We start from the raw sequence: 18,371 nt of genomic DNA on the forward strand, positions 1-18,371 counted from the left end.
TATTTTCAAATTGATTACTTCCTTCCTTTCTTTGGAATATTCCCTCATCCTTTTTTTGTATCAAGATGAAGTAGTAGAAAGCCAAAAACTTTCTTTCCCAAAAATTAATCACTCCAAAAAATATAACCTCTTAAATGCATAACTTCTTTTCGCTGTTTTTTCGACTTGGAAAAGTTAGGAAATTTCGGGCCGTGAAGATAGAAAAAATAATAGTAGAAAACAATAAGCACAATATTATTCAAGTGTTGTTTCCTTTCATTTGTATTGAGTATTCCTATACATGGTGGATATGGTGGAAGATCAAGGACCTTGGTCCAACGTAGAATAATTCCCATTATTATTTTGATAATCACCAAAATTTATTTTTGTTTGTGCATACCCTAACGAGCATAAGCATTCAGCCAATCTTTGGATAGCTAAGTAAGAAAGCCGAGTAACTAATTAGTCGGCTTTCATTTTTTCGAAAGTTGGTAAATTTTGCTGGTGGGGTTGGGAAAATTTGGATTCTCTCTCCCTCCTGGTTTTTCTTTTCGCTACGGCCCTGCACATGTGGCCTAACTGCTCTGGACCTACACTCACCTTTCCTACTCTACAGATATCTGTTTAGAAAACAAGAAAATGTATAAAATTCCGAGCCTTTGTACGTTTCTACCCCCTGTGTTCATGATATCGTTAAAAATCTCCCTTTAAAGCATTTGTAATTATTAACATTTTCTATTTTAATAAAACAGATATCTGAAATAAAAAATTTTATTCATGAATCTTTTTATCTCTTAATAAACTTCTACTCATCTACTGTCGAAGATACTTCATCTTGGGGTGTGTTTCGTACCTTATGCTGGTCTTGCAAATTTTTTATTTGCATTTGTAGATCAGCATACTTCTTCTGAAGAACCTTTTCCCTTTCTATCTGCCTATTCACATCCTCCGTGAGAGACTGCAATAATAATAAAAAAAACACTTCAATACATTTCAAAAATGATATTTCATTACAATAATAACTAAGAGTCTAATAAAAATTCAACTGCTTTCTTTCTAATTTCCTTTTCCATCACGATTAACTCCTTCAACAAATACTATCATATGCACAGAAATACTCCCAAAATTGAAATAAAAGGTGAACCTGAAACTTCTTGTGTAGAATTAATCCAAAACAAGCAATCCATAAAGTGCTTCTTTTGGACGTCCAAAATTATTCGAAATTTGTGTAGTGAAACCTATTTTTGAAGGCAGAGACTAAAGTTACGCGGCTTCTTTGAATATTCTCCTAAACCAGTGTTCCTCTTTGTGGATGATTTCAGCTTGAGCCTACTTTATATTATGTTGATAAGCCCAAACATGCTCTGCTATTCCGGATTTGCTGGTTTCTCCTCGCTGTGTGTCTTTCTTGTGCCCAGCAACGCGAACTTTCAATGACCTCTTAGTTTCACCGATGTATGTTTCTCCGCACTCGTAGGGTATCCGGTAAATGCAATTCTTGGAGTCGCAGTCCGCGTTTGAGGGCCTGGTTTTCTGGTTCAGATACTGTCCTGCGTGAGTGGGTTTTCGATATACAGAGAACCGACACTAAATGGGAAACATCTGTATATCGAAAACCCACTCACACATGACAGTATCTGAACCAGAAATCCAACCACCATCGATCGACTAAGAGAGGAATCATCAAGACTCTACTAGACCGTGCCTTCGGGATCTGTAATACAAAGGAACGTCTCGAAAAAGAACTAGGCATCATCAAAAACGACCTTCAACGGAATGGTTACTCCAGACTGATGGTACAACAGGCTTTAGCTAGAACACAGCAAGAGCTTCACAGGGAAGAGAAGCCTCCACAACCAGTACTTGTACTTCCCTACATCAGAGGATTATCGGAAAGAATACGAAGGATTGGGGCCAAGTATAACATCAGAACCTGCTTCAGATCTGGGAACACTATCCGTAGCAGCCTCACAAAAACCAGGCACCCAAACGCAGACTGCGATTCCAAGAATTGCATTTACCGGATACCCTACGAGTGCGGAGAAACATACATCGGTGAAACTAAGAGGTCATTGAAAGTTCGCATTGCCGAGCATAAGAAAGACACACAGCGAGGAGAAACCAGCAAATCCGGAATAGCAGAGCATGTTTGGGTCATCAACATAATATCAAGTGGGCTCAAGCTGAAATCATACACAAAGAGGAACACTGGTTTAGGAGAAAATTCAAAGAAGCCGCGTATATGTTGTCCAACAACGCATTTAGTCAAGCTAGCGTAGAGATACGTAACATATGGAAACCTCTAATCAAACGAAAAACGACCAACTCCCGCCAAACGGTCATCTCCCGCTAAAAACCAATGAAGCTGAGAGAGAGAGAGAGAGAGAGAAGAGGGGATAGGTGAAAGCACTCAAATGGCCTATAAATAGTCGGATCTCGGAGGAATATAAGTCCAGTTATCACCCGAAGACGATTGTGGATACTAACAATCGAAACGTCGTGAAATCTTTCAATTTTTATTTTTCATTTTTGCTTATAATAATTTTTTAATTTTCAGCTTTTATTAATATTTCAATTTTTATTTTTGGGTTGTTGTTTGGTTTCATGTTATTTCTTTGTGATTTCAGTTTTTTTGTTCAAATAAAATTGTTATTTTTGGTTAATCTTTTTAATATTTTTTTAGGAATTTCAAATCAATTTATATTATATTAGACAATGGAGGTCCGAACTGATAAAATACAGCCTTAATCAATCTAATGAGTGATTTTTTACCTGGTATCTTTTTGCCAACACTGTTTTTGACAGATCACGCGTGAATCGTGTCTTGTGTCATTGTCAAATTTGTTCAGTTTGTTCTATAATTTACCCATGAATCGATTTACGAATGAACAACGCTTGCAAATTATTGAATTTTATTATGAAAATTAATGCTCGGTGAAAAAGGTGCATTGTGCACTTCTTCCAATTTATGGACAGTTTCCTCGGCCTACTGAGGGAGCTATTCGGAAACTTGTGACTAAATTTCGAACCCAGTTTACATTATTGGAAATTAGACCACTAACACACATAAGTAGAGTGAAGACCGAAGAAAATATTGCGTATGGACCATCTAAAGCGGAGCCGCGGACAACATTTGCATGAAATCATCTTCAAACATTAAAAAATATTGATCGTCCTATCGATTCCAATAAAGATTCCATCAATTTTCTCAAATGTTTTGTGTTGTTTTCAAAATCAAATCGTATGCCTACTAAAAAGTCATCCATTACATATAATGTAATGTAGAAATTCCCGAAAAAAAACAACGTTTTTTTGTTGACAGGAACCGTATCGTATGGGGAGACCCACCCTATATACAGGGTACTATATACATAAGTACGTTAAAATATTCAAGTGACGTCCGAAAATGCTTCGTTTCGGAGATACGGGGTGTTGAAATTGAATTTTTTTGTTCGCTTTTTAAAAATAACTCTTGCAAAAAATAAGTTATTTGCACGAAATTCGGTATCCGGGGTTTTTTAGACGTGGGAAATCATAATTTCGTATTAATTTTCATGTAAAATCTAGAGGGTGCTGCGTACTCTGTCATTATTTATTTCAAATTGCCCTAACTTTTCTGACAGTAAACTTTTGGTACTTTTCATGAAAAAACCTAACTCTCTCACCTTTTTCAAGTAAAAAAGGTACACCTCCTCAACAACGCTGGAGGTGATCGTTTTCGAGATATTTACAATTTCCTAAATCGATGCATATTACTTCATAGCCAAATTTGATTTCAATAATTTTTGTCACTCTCCGCCTGCAAATTAAGTTATTTAAATGAAGTAGGCTCGAATGCTGAAATGGCTGATATGGTTTTTGCATACGGCTTGGCTGACGGAAATTCAAGCGAGGCCAGACGCATCTATCAGGAAAGGTATCCCCAACGCGTGACTCCTTGTGCAGCGACATTTGCGAATCTTTTCCGGTGACTTTCCGAATCTGGAAGCTTTGAAACAAATTCTGCAGTAGGACGGCCACGGACTACAAGAACTGTAGAATTGGAGGAGGCGGTTCTCGAAGAAATTAGTGAACATCCAGAGACAAGTACATAAAAAATTAGTGAAACTTTCAATGTGAGTCACGTGACAGTTTACAGAATTTTAAAGGAACAGCAATTATATCCTTATCATATTCAGCGTGTCCAGGCACTTGCTACGTGATTTCCAACCACGTACCGAATTTGCTCAATGGCTTCAAAGAAAAGTCGAACAACATCCGCAAATTTTATCGAAAATCCTCTTCACAGATGAGGCTAATTTTTCAAGAAATTGTATCATGAACTTTCATAACAACCACATCTGGGCGGAAGATAACCCACATGCGATAACGCAAACTCATTTCCAAGACAGATTCTCTGTTAATGTATGGGTAGGCATAATTAGGGATTATTCAATTGGGTCCTATTTTCTCCCCTTACGTTTGAATGGAGATGCTTACCTACATTTTTTGGAACACGAGCTTCCCCAACTTATGGAATCACTCTTGGTTTATGCATGTAGACGGAGCATATCCCCAACGATGGATAGGAAGAGGAGACACTAAGCATTGGCCCCCGAGGTCACCGGACCTCAATCCCGTCGATTTTTTCTTTCGGGGACACCTAAAATCACTAGGTTATGCTAGCCCCATTGAAAACGAGGAAATGTTGAGGGATCGCATCATACCTTGCTGCGAAACGATAAGAAACACTCCGGGAATTTTTCAACGGGTGCGGAATTCTTTGATGAGGAGAGCAGAAGCTTGTATTACTGTTGGGGGGTCGTCACTTTGAACAGTTGTAATAGTTGTTTCGTTCAATTTTTATGTGTTTATTTTCCTAATAAATAACATAGTAATAGTACTTCTCCGAATTTATTTATTTTTATATATATATATATACACGGGCAAGCCCCATTCAGATATAAGTAGTACAGTGCTATGTAGTACTTGATACTATACAGTGGATTAAAAGTAAGTTATAACAATAATACAATTCCGAAGTAAGATAGCAAATGAATTGAGAAAAAATTAAATGAACTAATATATTTCTTACAGGCAAGTAACACTAGACACAATACAACAACACAAGCAGAGAGTATTAGATGGTTAAGTGAAGAATATGGTTTTTAAAGCGGGATACTGATATATTAAAGATTTGAAGGTTGTTTAAAGAGTTAGCCAATCTAAGAGTTCTGGGAATAAAGCCTTTAAATGAATAATTGAATCTGTGAAAAGAAACGTAAAACGTTTGCACCTGTCTAGTTGAACGACTGGGGACATGTAAAGATATTTTGGAGAGAAGCTCGGGACTGATACTCAGTCCGTTGATAATTTTGAATAGAAGTATTAAATCTCTATGTTTTCTGCGAGTCTCAAGAGAAGGTATGTTCAAAATGCATTCCAATGCAGTATAGTCATAGTATACACGCATCTTGAAGGCAATATATCGCAGGAAATTGTGCTGTACAGCCTCGTTTTTCTTTTTTTGTGTAACGTAGTGAGGGGACCAAACTGTGGAACAATAATCGAGATGAGATCTAACCAGGGAAAAATAAAGAGATTTAATAGCAGTGATGTTGGTGAAATCACGAGTGGTTCTCTTTATAAAGCCAAGCATCTTCATAGATTTTTGAATTACAGCGGAAATGTGTGATTTATAGCTAAGTGTGGAGTCTAGGATCACACCTAGATCTTTGGTTTCAGTAGCAGAATGTAAAGGTCCGATTATTTATACTGCATTCAAAAATGATTGAGTGATGTGTTTGATGAAAGGGAAGAATTTGGCATTCGGATACATCCAAACACATATCATTTTGCGAACACCATTAGATAGGCAATCTTTATCGTTTTGAAGACACAATGTATTAGCTTCACTTTTAATTATTTTAAAACATTATAAATCGTCGGCAAATAGCAAAGCTTCACTTTCATGGAAAGAACTGATTATATCGTTGATAAAAAGTTTAAACAACAGTGGTCCCGAATGTGAACCTTGTGGAACACTCGATGTAACGGCAATGGTATGAGAATAATAATGATTAACAATTTGTGTTCTTTTTGTAAGATAGCTCTTGAGCCACTACAATATTTGCCCATCAACACCCTATAGACAAAGTTTATGGATCAATAGCTCATGAATAACTTTGTCAAAAGCTATGGAGAAATCAGCTGACTTTTTGGAGGTGAATCCGAATTGTTCGGTCCCTATAATTGGGGAGCAGTCATAAGTAAGGTAATCAAAAATGGTGCTCTCAAAAACTTTAGGTATTGCGCAAAGAATAGAATTGGTTTTTTTTACAAACTCTGAAATGTAGCACTTTCTAATTGAATAATTAAACCTGACAATTTTTTTTAATTTTAATTGAATAAGCAGTTCGATAATGCTCAGTCTAAAAGAAGTCTGTACGGGTATACTGCGTAATAATAATAATAATAATAATCTTTATTTCAAAGTGTTTTACACAAATCAGCGAAAAACAAAAAAATTAAACATTGTCAATTTTCATAATTCTGAAATCTAATATCTAATAAAAATAATTTAGAAAGTCTTCTACATTATATGGTTCTACTTCAATGAGGAAAGATTTAACATTTGTTTTAAATTTGTTGATGTTGTTCAAGGTTTTAATGTTCTCTGGTAGTCTATTAAAAAGTCATATAAAGGCATTAGAGGGATGTTTTTCAGTTGCTACTAATCTATGTATTGGATAAGATATGTTACTACAATTACATGTTTGATAATTATGAAGGTCCACACACTTTGTAAAATTATTTTTATGTCTATACAGATATAGTACACATTCATAATATATAAATTGCATACACAGTAAGTATGTGATTTTTTTTTGAAAATTCCTCTACAGGTTTCTTGATATTTCATTTTAAATAAACATCTAATTGTTCTTTTCTGAATGGTAAATAAATGAATCATGTGACTGTTCGATCCCCAAAACATAATCCCAAACCTTGGTGATGCTTCAAAATTTGCAATATAAATAATTTTTAATGAGTAATCATTTAGATATTTACTTACTACTCTTAAACTGTAAGATAAGTTATTCAATTATATTGCTAAGTATGAAGTTTGATGAAAATAACTAAAATTGCAAAGCAACCAGCAACCTAGGACGGCTGTCTACGTTCCCAAGTAATACAGAGCGTTTCCGATGGCACAATTCAGCACCTCAGATCTCACTGCTGTCAAAGTTGAATGTCCAGTTGGGAAAGGCAAATATATGGCGTTGATAATCGCATCGGTGTTCCTCCCTTCAGATGCAGCCACCGACCAGAGAAATGGAGGTACTAGTGGACCACTGCCTCAACCAGAGAGTGGAGCTCATATAGGGTTGCGACTCAAACTCTCACCACGTGAGCTGGGGCAGCAAGGATATCAACGCCCGAGGTAAGTCACTATATGAATATATAATACAGAAAGATCTAACAATCTTGAACAGAGGCACAGAGCCAACATTTATTAATGCCCGTAGCCAAACATTAATAGATATCACGCTCACGACAGCCAAAATATCAAACAAAATCTAAGACTGGCAAGTCTTGGACCATATTTTTATATCAGACCACTGCTGGCTGATCTATACGGTAAGCCAGGATCTCAGGACTACTGTAAAATCCCGTGACCCGAAGAGGACGGATGTAGCACTCTACAATCGACTCTTAAGAGGAGCTCTGCGGGAAACAGAGGTCCTGACTCCTGGCAACAATGAAGAACTGGAAAGGTACACAGTATCTATCCACAACAAAATAGACATTGCCTATAAGGAATCCTGTCCGATGAGGATGGTTCAAACGCATGGCACAACCAACACATGGTGGTGTCCTGAATTGGAACACCTCAGGAAGACAGCGAGAACGACCTTTAACAAGGCAAAACGTACAAGACTCGAAGAGGACTGGGTTATATATTAAGCCAACCTCAGAGAGTTCAAAGAAGTCTGCAGACGAAAGCAAAGAGAAGCCTGGAGAGCCTATTGTGAGGCAGTCGAAGACTTCCCACTAGCTTCTAGGCTACAGAAGGAACTCTCAAATGACCACCATAAGACTATCGGCATCCTGGTGGGGGAAAATGGCGACAAAGCCGCCAACCTCCAGGAGAGTGCTGAGACTCTTATGGAAACTCACTTCCCAGGTTCTGTCTTTCCTGGAACAGCGAACTGGACGGATGTACCAATAACACCCTCACAATATGACTGGCAATATGCTAGTACAGTAATTGATGAGGACAAAATAAGATGGGCTATATCGGGCTTTTCCCCCTTCAAGTCACCAGGGCCTGACGGTATAAGACCAGACCTACTTCAGTGGGGACTGGACACTCTTATGCCGCACCTGGTTGGAATATTCAGAGCCTCTCTAGCTCTGAGGTATATTCCCAGTAAGTGGAGAGAAGTAAGAGTAGTATTTATACCCAAACCAGGTAGGATGGACTACATATACCCTACCAAAAGCATTCCGACCAATTAGTCTCACATCGTTTTTCTTAAAAACCATGGAGAGGCTATCTGAGCGGTACATAAGAGATAAAGTACTTGTTCACAACCCACTTCATCCAAATCATCATGCATATACTCCGGGAAGGTCTACTGATTCGGCCCTTCACCATGTGGTTGGCAGAATCGAGAGATCAATGGACAACAAAGAATCCACCCTGGGTATATTCATATATATTTTGGGAGCGTTTGATAAAACAACCTTTCCAACAATTACCCAGCAGCTACACTCCAGGAATGTACCCCTGGTAGTAGGAGAATGGATAATCCAGATGCTCTCTAGCAGAGCAATAAATATTAATGTAGAAGACATCACAGTAAAAGGACTGGTCATGAGGGGATGTCCACAGGGAGGGGTCTTATAACCCCTTCTCTGAAACATGGTTCTGGATACCCTAATTAATCACCTTAACAAAAATGGATTCTACACAATTGCATACGCAGATGACATAGTTATCTTGCAGACCGGCAAATTTGTAAACTCACTGTGCGATAGAGCGCAGGATGGGCTCAAATTAATAGAAACATGGTGTAAGGAACACTCACTGTCGATCAATCCCAAGAAGACTGAGATGATCCTTTTCACCAGGAAAAGAAGTTTAACGGGCTTAAAACCTCCGGAAATCTTCAAAGGCAAACTAAACTTCTCTGAAGAGGTGAAATACCTTGGTACTATCCTCGACAAGAAGCTAACATGGAACTCTCATCTACAGAGTAGAGTAAAAAGAGCATACGTGGCTTATGAGCAATGTCGGAGGACAGTGGGACGCGCATGGGGTCTTTCACCCCGTGTGGTCGCCTGGATCTATACTGCAATAATAAGACCTGTGTTAATGTATGGAGCCATTGCATGGGGACCGAAAGTTCTACAAGCAACGGCCATCCAAAAATTATATCAAATACAGCGACTGGCTTGTTTAAACATCACAGGAGCCATGAGAACAACACCAACCGCGGCAATGGAATTAATCACGGATCTGACCCCTCTGGATCTGTACGTTAAGGAGGTTGCGTTAACGGCCATGGCACGATTGCGCACGGCTGGTGTAAATCTCGAAGTAGGAATGGGTCAATTGAGGCTGGGCCTATGGCGGGAAGCGCTTACTGCGCAACCTCTACTGCAGGCAACAAGTGATGCAATTGAACCCAGGTTTGTGTTTAATAAAACCTACAAAATACAAATTAAGCAGAACACAGAGTCAGATGCTACAAATGCAATACGGATTTATACAGACGGCTCAAAAACCAAAGAAGGCTCGGGATGTGGAGTGTACTCCAGATCACTAAGCCTAAGGATTAAGCTGGGGAATGGGAAGAAATACCAGCGTGGTCCAAACAGAACTAGCTGGTATCTCAATCGCCACAAAAGAAATAACCAAGAAAAGAATTTCTGGCAAAAACATAACAATCTGCACTGATAGCAGACAAGCACTTTTAGCATTGAACAGACAGCGTGTTACCTCAGCGCTAGTACTAGAGTGCCACCAAGATTTAGCCAAAGCCTCGGTAGATAATAACATTATCCTGAGGTGGGTTAAAGGGCACGACAGGAGTAAAGGTAATCGCATTGCCGACTCTTTAGCCAAGGAAGCGGCTGGACTAAGAATTTTAGGACCCAGTGGCACCCACGGCCTGATGACTTCGACGATTGCGGAACTAGTCAAATGTTACACCCATGCTCAATCCTTAAAGAGATGAGATGGAATCAAAGGATGTAATCTTGCCAGGATCACCTTGGGCGACCCTGGAAAGCTGGCGCCGAAGAAATATCTGGCGATGACCAGGAAAAATCTACGCCTTACAGTAGGATTTCTGACTGGCCACTGTCAGCTAAGGAAACACCTACATACTATGGGGCTAGTGGACACACCTCTATGCAGGATGTGTGAACAGGAAGATGAGACTGTCAGGCATGTCCCGTGCGAGTGCCCGGAGTTATCGTCAATAAGAGAGTGCGTGTTCGGCGAGTCTTGGCCTACACCTGCCGATATAAAAGAGATGTCTCCTAACGACCTGTCCATCTTCCTGGAAAGAACAGGATGGACGATGACCTAGAAGGACAACTCCTCGGGAGGATGTACAATGGGTCACATGTGGCCTAAGTGCGTGGGCTTACACTCACCCTCCCTACTCTACAGATACAGATATGAGTCACATGACAGTTTATAGAGTTTTAAAGGAACAGCAAATATATCCTTATCATATTCAGCGTGTCCAGGCACTTACGCTACGTGATTTCCAACCTCGTATCGAATTTGCTCAATGGCTTCAAAAAAAAAGTCGAACATCCGCAAATTTTATCGAAAATCCTCTTCACACATGTGGCTAATTTTTCAAGAAATGAACTTCCATAACAACCACATCTGAGCGGAAGATAACCCACATGCTTTAACGCAAACTCATTTCCAATACAGATTCTCTTTAATTGTATGAGTAGGCATAATTGGGGATTATTTAATTGGGCCCTATTTTCTCCTCTTACGTTTGAATGGAGATGCTTACCTACATTTTTTGGAACACGAGCTTCCCCAACTTATGGTAGATGTTCCCATTAGTCTCCGAAATCACTCTTGGTTTATACACGTAGAAGTAGCATATCCCCAACGATGGATAAGAAGAGGACGCACTAAGCATTGGCCCCCGAGGTCACCGGACCTCAATCCCGTCGATTTTTTCTTTCGGGGACACCTAAAATCACTAGTTTATGCTAGCCCCATTGAAAACGAGGAAATGTTGAGGGATCGCATCATAGCTTGCTGCGAAACGATAAGAAACACTCCGGGCAGTTTTCAACGGACGCGGAATTCTTTGATGAGGAGAGCAGAAGCTTGTATCACTGTTGGGGGTCGTCACTTCGAACAGTTGTTGTAATAGTTGTTTCATTCAATTTTTATATGTTTATTTTCCTAATAAATAACATAGTACTTCTCCGAATTGTTTTTTTTACAAACTCCGAAATGTAGCACTTTCTAATTGAATAACTAAACCTGACAAATTTTTTTAATTTGGATTGAATAAGCAGTTCGATAATACTCAGTTTAGAAGAAGTCTGTACGCGTATACTGCTTATAAAGTTTGATGAAAATAACTAAAATTGCAAAAAACTTATGACAAAAACCTACCATGGTTTGAAAAATTTCAACAATCTGCATTTCGAAAACGAATCATTCTTTGTTAAACATTTTATAGGAAAAAGTTGTTTATTTTGATGAGATCCACCACATACTTAGTTTTTGTAATGTTCTCAGCAACTTCACTTAGCGCCCTACGCCAAGTAATATGCATAGATATAGAAAATTTTAAATATCTCGAAAACGATCACCTCCAGCGTTGTTGAGGAGAGGTACCTTTTTTACTTGGAACAGGTGTGGGAATTAGGTTTTTTCATGAAAAGTACCAAAAGTTTACTGTCAAAAAAGTTAGGGTTATTTGAAATAAATAATGACAGCGTACGCAGCGCCCTCTAGATGTTACATGAAAATTATTACGAAATTATGATTTCCCACGTCAAAAAAAACCCGGGTACCGAATTGCGTGCAAATAACTCTTTTTTTTTATTATTATTTATTATTTGTTCAATTACAATGAAGTAAAATGCCCAGATGAGCGTAGAACATGTCAGTGTAATAAATATACAGTTAAAAACATTTAAAAATTGAAATCCATTAAATGTGAGACATTTTAGCAGGTAAAATCTGAAGGGATGGTATCTTCAAAATATTCATCAGTTGAGTAGTATGCTCTATTTCGAAGAAAGTTTTTAAGTTTATTTTTGAGTGTTGTTTTAGAGAGGCTTTTTAGTGCATTTGGAAGTTTGTTATAGCTTTCTATTAGAGTATACGGTATATTTTTCTGAATAAAAGTAAAATTAGGAATATTAGTAACCAAATCTGCTTTATTTCTTGTTGGGTAGATGTGTGCTTTATCAAAGTCGTTAAAAAGCTTTGGATTGCTTTTAATAAACATTATGCTGTCAAGAATATACTGACTGTATAGGGTCAGTACTTTCTTTTCTATGATTAAAGGTTTACAGCTATCAGTTTGTTTGGATTTATAAATAATTCTAAGGCAACGTTTTTGAAGTGAAAACATTTTTTTAACGTTCACAGATGCACCCCAAAAAATTAAGCCGTATTTAAGTCTTGAGTGGACTTGTGCATAATAGACAGACATTGACGCTTGAACATTTATTGTTTTAGTGATGACTCTTAGGGCATAGCAATGCCTTGCAACATTTTCTGACAAAGTATCCAGATGAGATTTCCAATCCAGTCTAAAATCTAGCTCAATTCCCAGGAATTTTGAACTTTTTTACTAGTTGTTATTGTTGATTTACCATCCGAAAAAGTATAATCATTTTCAGCTGACTGTGAGAATTTGATTGCCTGTGTTTTATTAGGGTTCAGCTTTAGGTGATTTTGTGCAAACCAAGCTTCGAGGGTACTTAAAGCATCGAACACATTTCTTTCCAAGTCATCTCCATTTTGTTCTTCAAGGATAACGGTTGTGTCATCAGCAAATTGTATAGTGTTTAAGTTGTTGTCCATTTGTAGTTCATTGGTATAGAGAATGTACAGCAATGGACCTAGAATTGATCCTTGTGGTACCCCTCTAATTATTGTTAGTTCATCAGACCTTATAACCTCATTTGTGATGTGACATTTTTCGCAAGAGTTATTATTTTTTTGCAAGAGTTATTTTCAAAAAGCGAACAAAAAAGTTCAATTTTAACACCCCGTATCTCCAAAACGAAGCATTTTCGGACACACGTTCATATAGACTTTTTATCTTAAAATTGTCTCAGGAGTACGTCACTTGAATATTTTAACGTACTTCTGTTACACCCTGTATAAATACACGCGCACGTGTGTCCACATAGAGACGAGTACTATTCCGATCGTTGACAATTTGCTTTCAAATTATGAGCATATTTTTTTTCAAACCAACTCATGAGAAGAATCCTTACCTGTATTCTCCTAGGAAGTGCCTTTTTCTCCTGTTCCAGTAAAAATTTGAAAGTATTCAATTCCAAGTTGGCCTGATCAGTGTCTTCATACAAGTCATTAAGTCGCTTAATCAATGCTTGAGCTCTTGACTGATACCCCCCCGTCAATATTTTCAATCTCTTCTCCATTTTCGCAGCTCTCTTTGCTTCCTTAGCCATGTGTGACCGGTTTTGTTCCAAATTCTTTTCGGCGGATTCTAGCCTATCTTTCTTACTTGCCAAGTTCGCTCTGGTGTATCTGTTTTGATTAGGGAGAAAAAGAACTTGACCGAGGCATTCCTCCCAGACTTGAGTATACACATCTAAGGGAAGTTCTCCGTGGCTCATGCCGACTTTTACAATATCCATCTCGCGTTTCAACATATTTTTTGCGATGGCTATGTCTTCGTCTCGGAAGTTTTCATACGGATGTTGTTCCAGGAAAGCCAGTTGTTCAGCTTGTGTTAAATTAGACCTCTTATTCGAGTTTGGTACCGGGTTTTTCAGATTGTCGTGTAGCAGCATTGTCACCATTTCACATTTTATCAGTTCCTCGGATTTCTGGAGATCTGTCAAAGAATAGCTCTCATGGGGAGGACGTAACACAGACATGTTAACTTCTTGAGGTCTGGGGAAGCCTCTTTGGATTACTTGCGATCGACTTGCAAGCTCCCGTGCTGCTTTAGCTTTCATTTCCTCTTGGATTTTTTTGTCGATGTCTGCCTGATCTTCAACCTAAAAATATAATCAATTTATTTTCATCTACTACTAATTACTGATTTTTTCTGCATATACTGTCACACTCAAGTCAAAAAAGAATCAAGATGGCTGCCAGTAGGCAATTATAGTCCTGATACAGTGAAAAAAATATATAGTTGTGATGTACTGTTTGGAACCGTTGGTGTAGTGATAAAAAAAAGGGGGTTAATTCTCTAAGAGGAGTAATCTCAATTACCAAACAAATATAATGAACTTCTGATGCACTGTTTGAAACCTTTGGTGTAGTAATGAATATTACTGGAGTTTTTTCCCAATCTCAAACCGTTATTTTAACACCCCGACATCGACAGGCCAAGGCCTTGAGACCAATTAGTCTCATGTCTTTCACATATAGTCAGTGGGCATACTTGAAGACTGGCTATAAATCAAATTATCTAAGAACAATTTGTTCAGGCCAGTCTCAACTCCGTACACAGTAGGTTAATGGACTGACACCTATCAGAAAACGACTACTTCCCTGGCCAATACCACGAAGGGCGTTGGATTATATCCGACAGGTTTCAGTGCAGGATATAATCCAACGCCCTTCGTAGTATTATCCAGGGGAGTAGTTGTTTTCTGATAGGTATCAGTCCATTAACCTACTGTGCAGGGAGTTGAGACTGGCCTGAACGAATTGTTCTTAGATAATTTGATTTATAGCCAGTCTTCAAGTATGCCCACTGACTATATGTGAAAGCTTTTTTTCCTTATACGAGGAATTGGTCAAATTTCGGATATGCAGTTGGTTACCTCGTTCACAGGCAGATGGGGCGGCGACAAACCTGTTGTTTGTTGTATGCTTCAGCTTAGTTCGAGGAATGATACTCTGACGGAATTCGATTTTCAATTATCGGAAATCATCGACTTTATGTTGATGCACTACCTTGCACTGACGAGTGGCCAAACAGCCCGAAACCGGTCTGCAAGTGTGTTCCAATAATTGAAAATATATTACAGCAGTTGTATCGCCAACAGCATATGCAGGAATAACTTCTGTGAAGAATCCGGCACTGACACCTGTCGGATATAATCCAACGCCCTTCGTGGTATTAGCCAGGGGAGTAATTGTTTTCTGATGGGTGTCAGTCCATTAACCTACTCTGTAGGGAGTTGAGACTGGCCTGAACGAATTGTTCTTAGATAATTAGCCATTTGCATTGAAACCGCTAGAAAAACTAATTGACAGGCATATCAGGGACTATCAGACCATTACATCGAGACCAATATGCATACAGGTCAGGTATGTCAACAGAAACGGCTTTATGTCGGGTAACAGAAAAAGTAGGATATACTTACAAAAACAAGGAAGTAATTTTAGCAGCTTTCTTGGACATTGAGGGCGCATTTGATAATACGTCGTTAGAATCAATCATCCAGGCGTCGAGGAGAAGAGGGATCGACAAGACAAGCTGCAGGTGGATAGACTGCATGCTTAGGGGAAGATTGGTATATACAACCATTATGGGGGAAACAGTCGTGGCACGTGTAGCAAGGGGCTGCCCTCAGGGGGGGTTCTATCCCCTCTGATATGGAACCTTGTAATGGACGAGCTATCATGTCTCTTGGACCACAATGGGTATACAGCACTGGGCTATGCAGACGACTTAGTTATCTTAGTCCAGAGTAAATACAATAATGTAGTAAAGGCCCTGAGTATTATAACAAGATGGACTGAAGAGGAAGGGCTTAACATAAGCCCATCCATATCGACCATAGTAGCATTCACCAAGAGGACTAAAACGGAGGGTCTCGGACCTCTAAAACTTCGAGGTGAAAAAATACAAGTGTCGGGGGAGGTTAAATATCTGGGAGTAATCCTAGATTCCAAACTGACCTGGAACCAACACTTGGACAGGATAAAGAGGAAAGCGAAAGTAGCACTGATGCTCGCCAGACGCACTTATGGAAAAACATGGGGGCTAAAACCAGACATGGTATATTGGCTATACACAATGGTGGTTAAACCCATCTCTGGTCTGGTGGCCAAAGATGAAGCAGGCGACCGCCATCAACAAATTAGGCAAGGTGCAAAAGACTTGCATGTTTGGGAATGACGGAGGCAATGAGAACTACCCCAACAGCAGCATTGGAGACAATCCTGAATCTACCTCCTATACACCTTGTGATAATGGGAGAGGTCAGGATGGGCCAATTCAGACTGGAAAACTCACCGAACTATAAAAGATCGGACCGAACAAAAATTTCAGAACAAGTGAAGGAGCACATATTGAATATGTGCACGGACCACATGACACCGAAGTACACCTTTAACACAAACTTCACGGCCAAAATCATAAGCCGCGAAGAGTGGAAGACCATTAGTCATCCTGAAAACATGTTTGGAAAAAACACCTGGTACAGATGGATCGAAGACCAAACATGGAACGGGAGCTGGAATATACCGAGCGGATAAACTACAGCTATCCGCTAGGACTATACACATCCATCTTTAGATAGATAGATAGATCTTTATTTAAATAGGATATCCTAATAATATACAAATCAACTAGAATGGTAGAAATAAAAAAAAAGGTATGTGTTACATATAGAAATGACTTAAATGTATGACAAACATAAGTTCAATAAAATATTTTTAAAGACATTACTACCAAAACAGCAACATTATACATTCGAAAAATTTCAATGCAACATGTAGAAAGATAAATTACATAATTATTTGAAATAAATAACGAACATTAGATGAATGGAATTATACAAATTACAGCTACAGGTAACAAAGACATAATACATAATCATATTTGTACATTCAAAACAAATTTCTTCAGTTCATTTTTGAACATGTTCAGAGATAGGCTATTTTTAATTGCATTAGGTAATTTGTTGAACCGATCAAAACCCTTGAAAAACAATGAGTTCATAGTATTTTTGTTTTTTGTTCTGTTAATATATAAGTTATTATTATTTCGAGTGAAGTGGTGGTGAATATCGTGATGAAAGACAATATACTGATTAAAATAAGATGGTCCTAAATTGTTCAATATTTTGTATACGAAGATCATTGTGAAGTATAGCAGTCTTTGGGAAACGGATTGCCAATTTAAAACATTGAGCATAATAATGATAGGAGTATCTCTACGGCACTTCAAAATGATTCTCATACCACGATTCTGAAGTTTTTGGAGTTGAGACAATTTATTCTGATTGAATAGATATAGGATAGAGGAACAATAGTCGTAGTGTGGCTGAACAATTGACTTGTAAACTGTGATACTTGACTCCGTTGAAAGATTATTGGCAATTCTAGAAAAAAAGAATAATTTCTTTGAAATTTTTTTATGAATATACTCAAAATGTTCATCAAATGATAGTGTTATCTTTCTGGAATCCCAGATATTTAGTTGAATTCACTATTTCAATTGTCATCATCAATGTTGAGATTAATAGTTTCAGAGTCTATTGTGCTGTATTTAAACTTGGTGGTGATTATCATCATGTTGAGATTAATAGTTTTAGAGTCTATTTGGCTGTATTTAAACTTGGTGGTGATTATCATCGCTTTAGTTTTCATCACATTCAGCTTGAGTTTATTAATTTTTAAATATTTGTTGACACTTGCTAGAGTATTATTCATTTTTTGTATAGCCATCGTAAGGTTCACATCACTACATGCCAATAGAGTATCATCAGCAAAAAAGTTCATAAATTCACAGTCGACAAACAATGGCATGTCGTTTAAATAGAGTATGAATAGAAGGGGTCCCAGAACACTACCCTGGGGAACTCCAACGTAATTGTCAATTTCACAAGAGAACATGTCTTTAACTCTTACCCATTGTTTTCTGTTGGTCAAGTAATTAGATAACCAATTATACACTTTGCCCTCAATTCCATATATATTCAATTTGGCTAGTAGTATAGACCTATCAATGGTCTCAAATGCTCTTTTGAGGTCAAGGAACACGACTACAACAAACTTCGGCGGAAGTGTATGCTATCTGGCAGTGTGCAAGGCTTATTAAATTGAGACCTCAAAGGAATGAGCGGATCAATATTTTTACAGACAGCAAGAGCGCACTAGGGGCTCTGACAAACCCGAAGGTGACATCAAAACATATATAGGTCCTGAACCATCTCTGGGGGTACCAAAATCATTGGTA

General features: G+C 38.3%; 1 protein-coding gene across 1 annotated transcript in view; it reads right to left on the bottom strand.

Annotated features, from left to right (window-relative positions):
• Positions 1–736: 736 nt before the first annotated feature.
• Cdc5 (cell division cycle protein 21) overlaps positions 737–18,371 on the bottom strand; it is a 38,728-nt gene continuing 21,093 nt past the window's right edge. Inside the window, exons 6-7 of the mRNA XM_023161524.2 lie at positions 13,474–14,226; positions 737–937 (exon numbers count right to left, since the gene is read on the bottom strand). Of these exons, the coding sequence (XP_023017292.1) occupies positions 785–937; positions 13,474–14,226 (906 nt within the window). The 3' untranslated portion in view covers positions 737–784. The remainder of the gene's footprint in view (positions 938–13,473; positions 14,227–18,371) is intronic.

This window comes from Leptinotarsa decemlineata, unplaced genomic scaffold (assembly GCF_025532065.1).
Source record: "Leptinotarsa decemlineata unplaced genomic scaffold, Ldec_3_MD MMD2_tig00026374_RagTag_RagTag, whole genome shotgun sequence".
Taxonomy (NCBI): domain Eukaryota; kingdom Metazoa; phylum Arthropoda; class Insecta; order Coleoptera; family Chrysomelidae; genus Leptinotarsa; species Leptinotarsa decemlineata.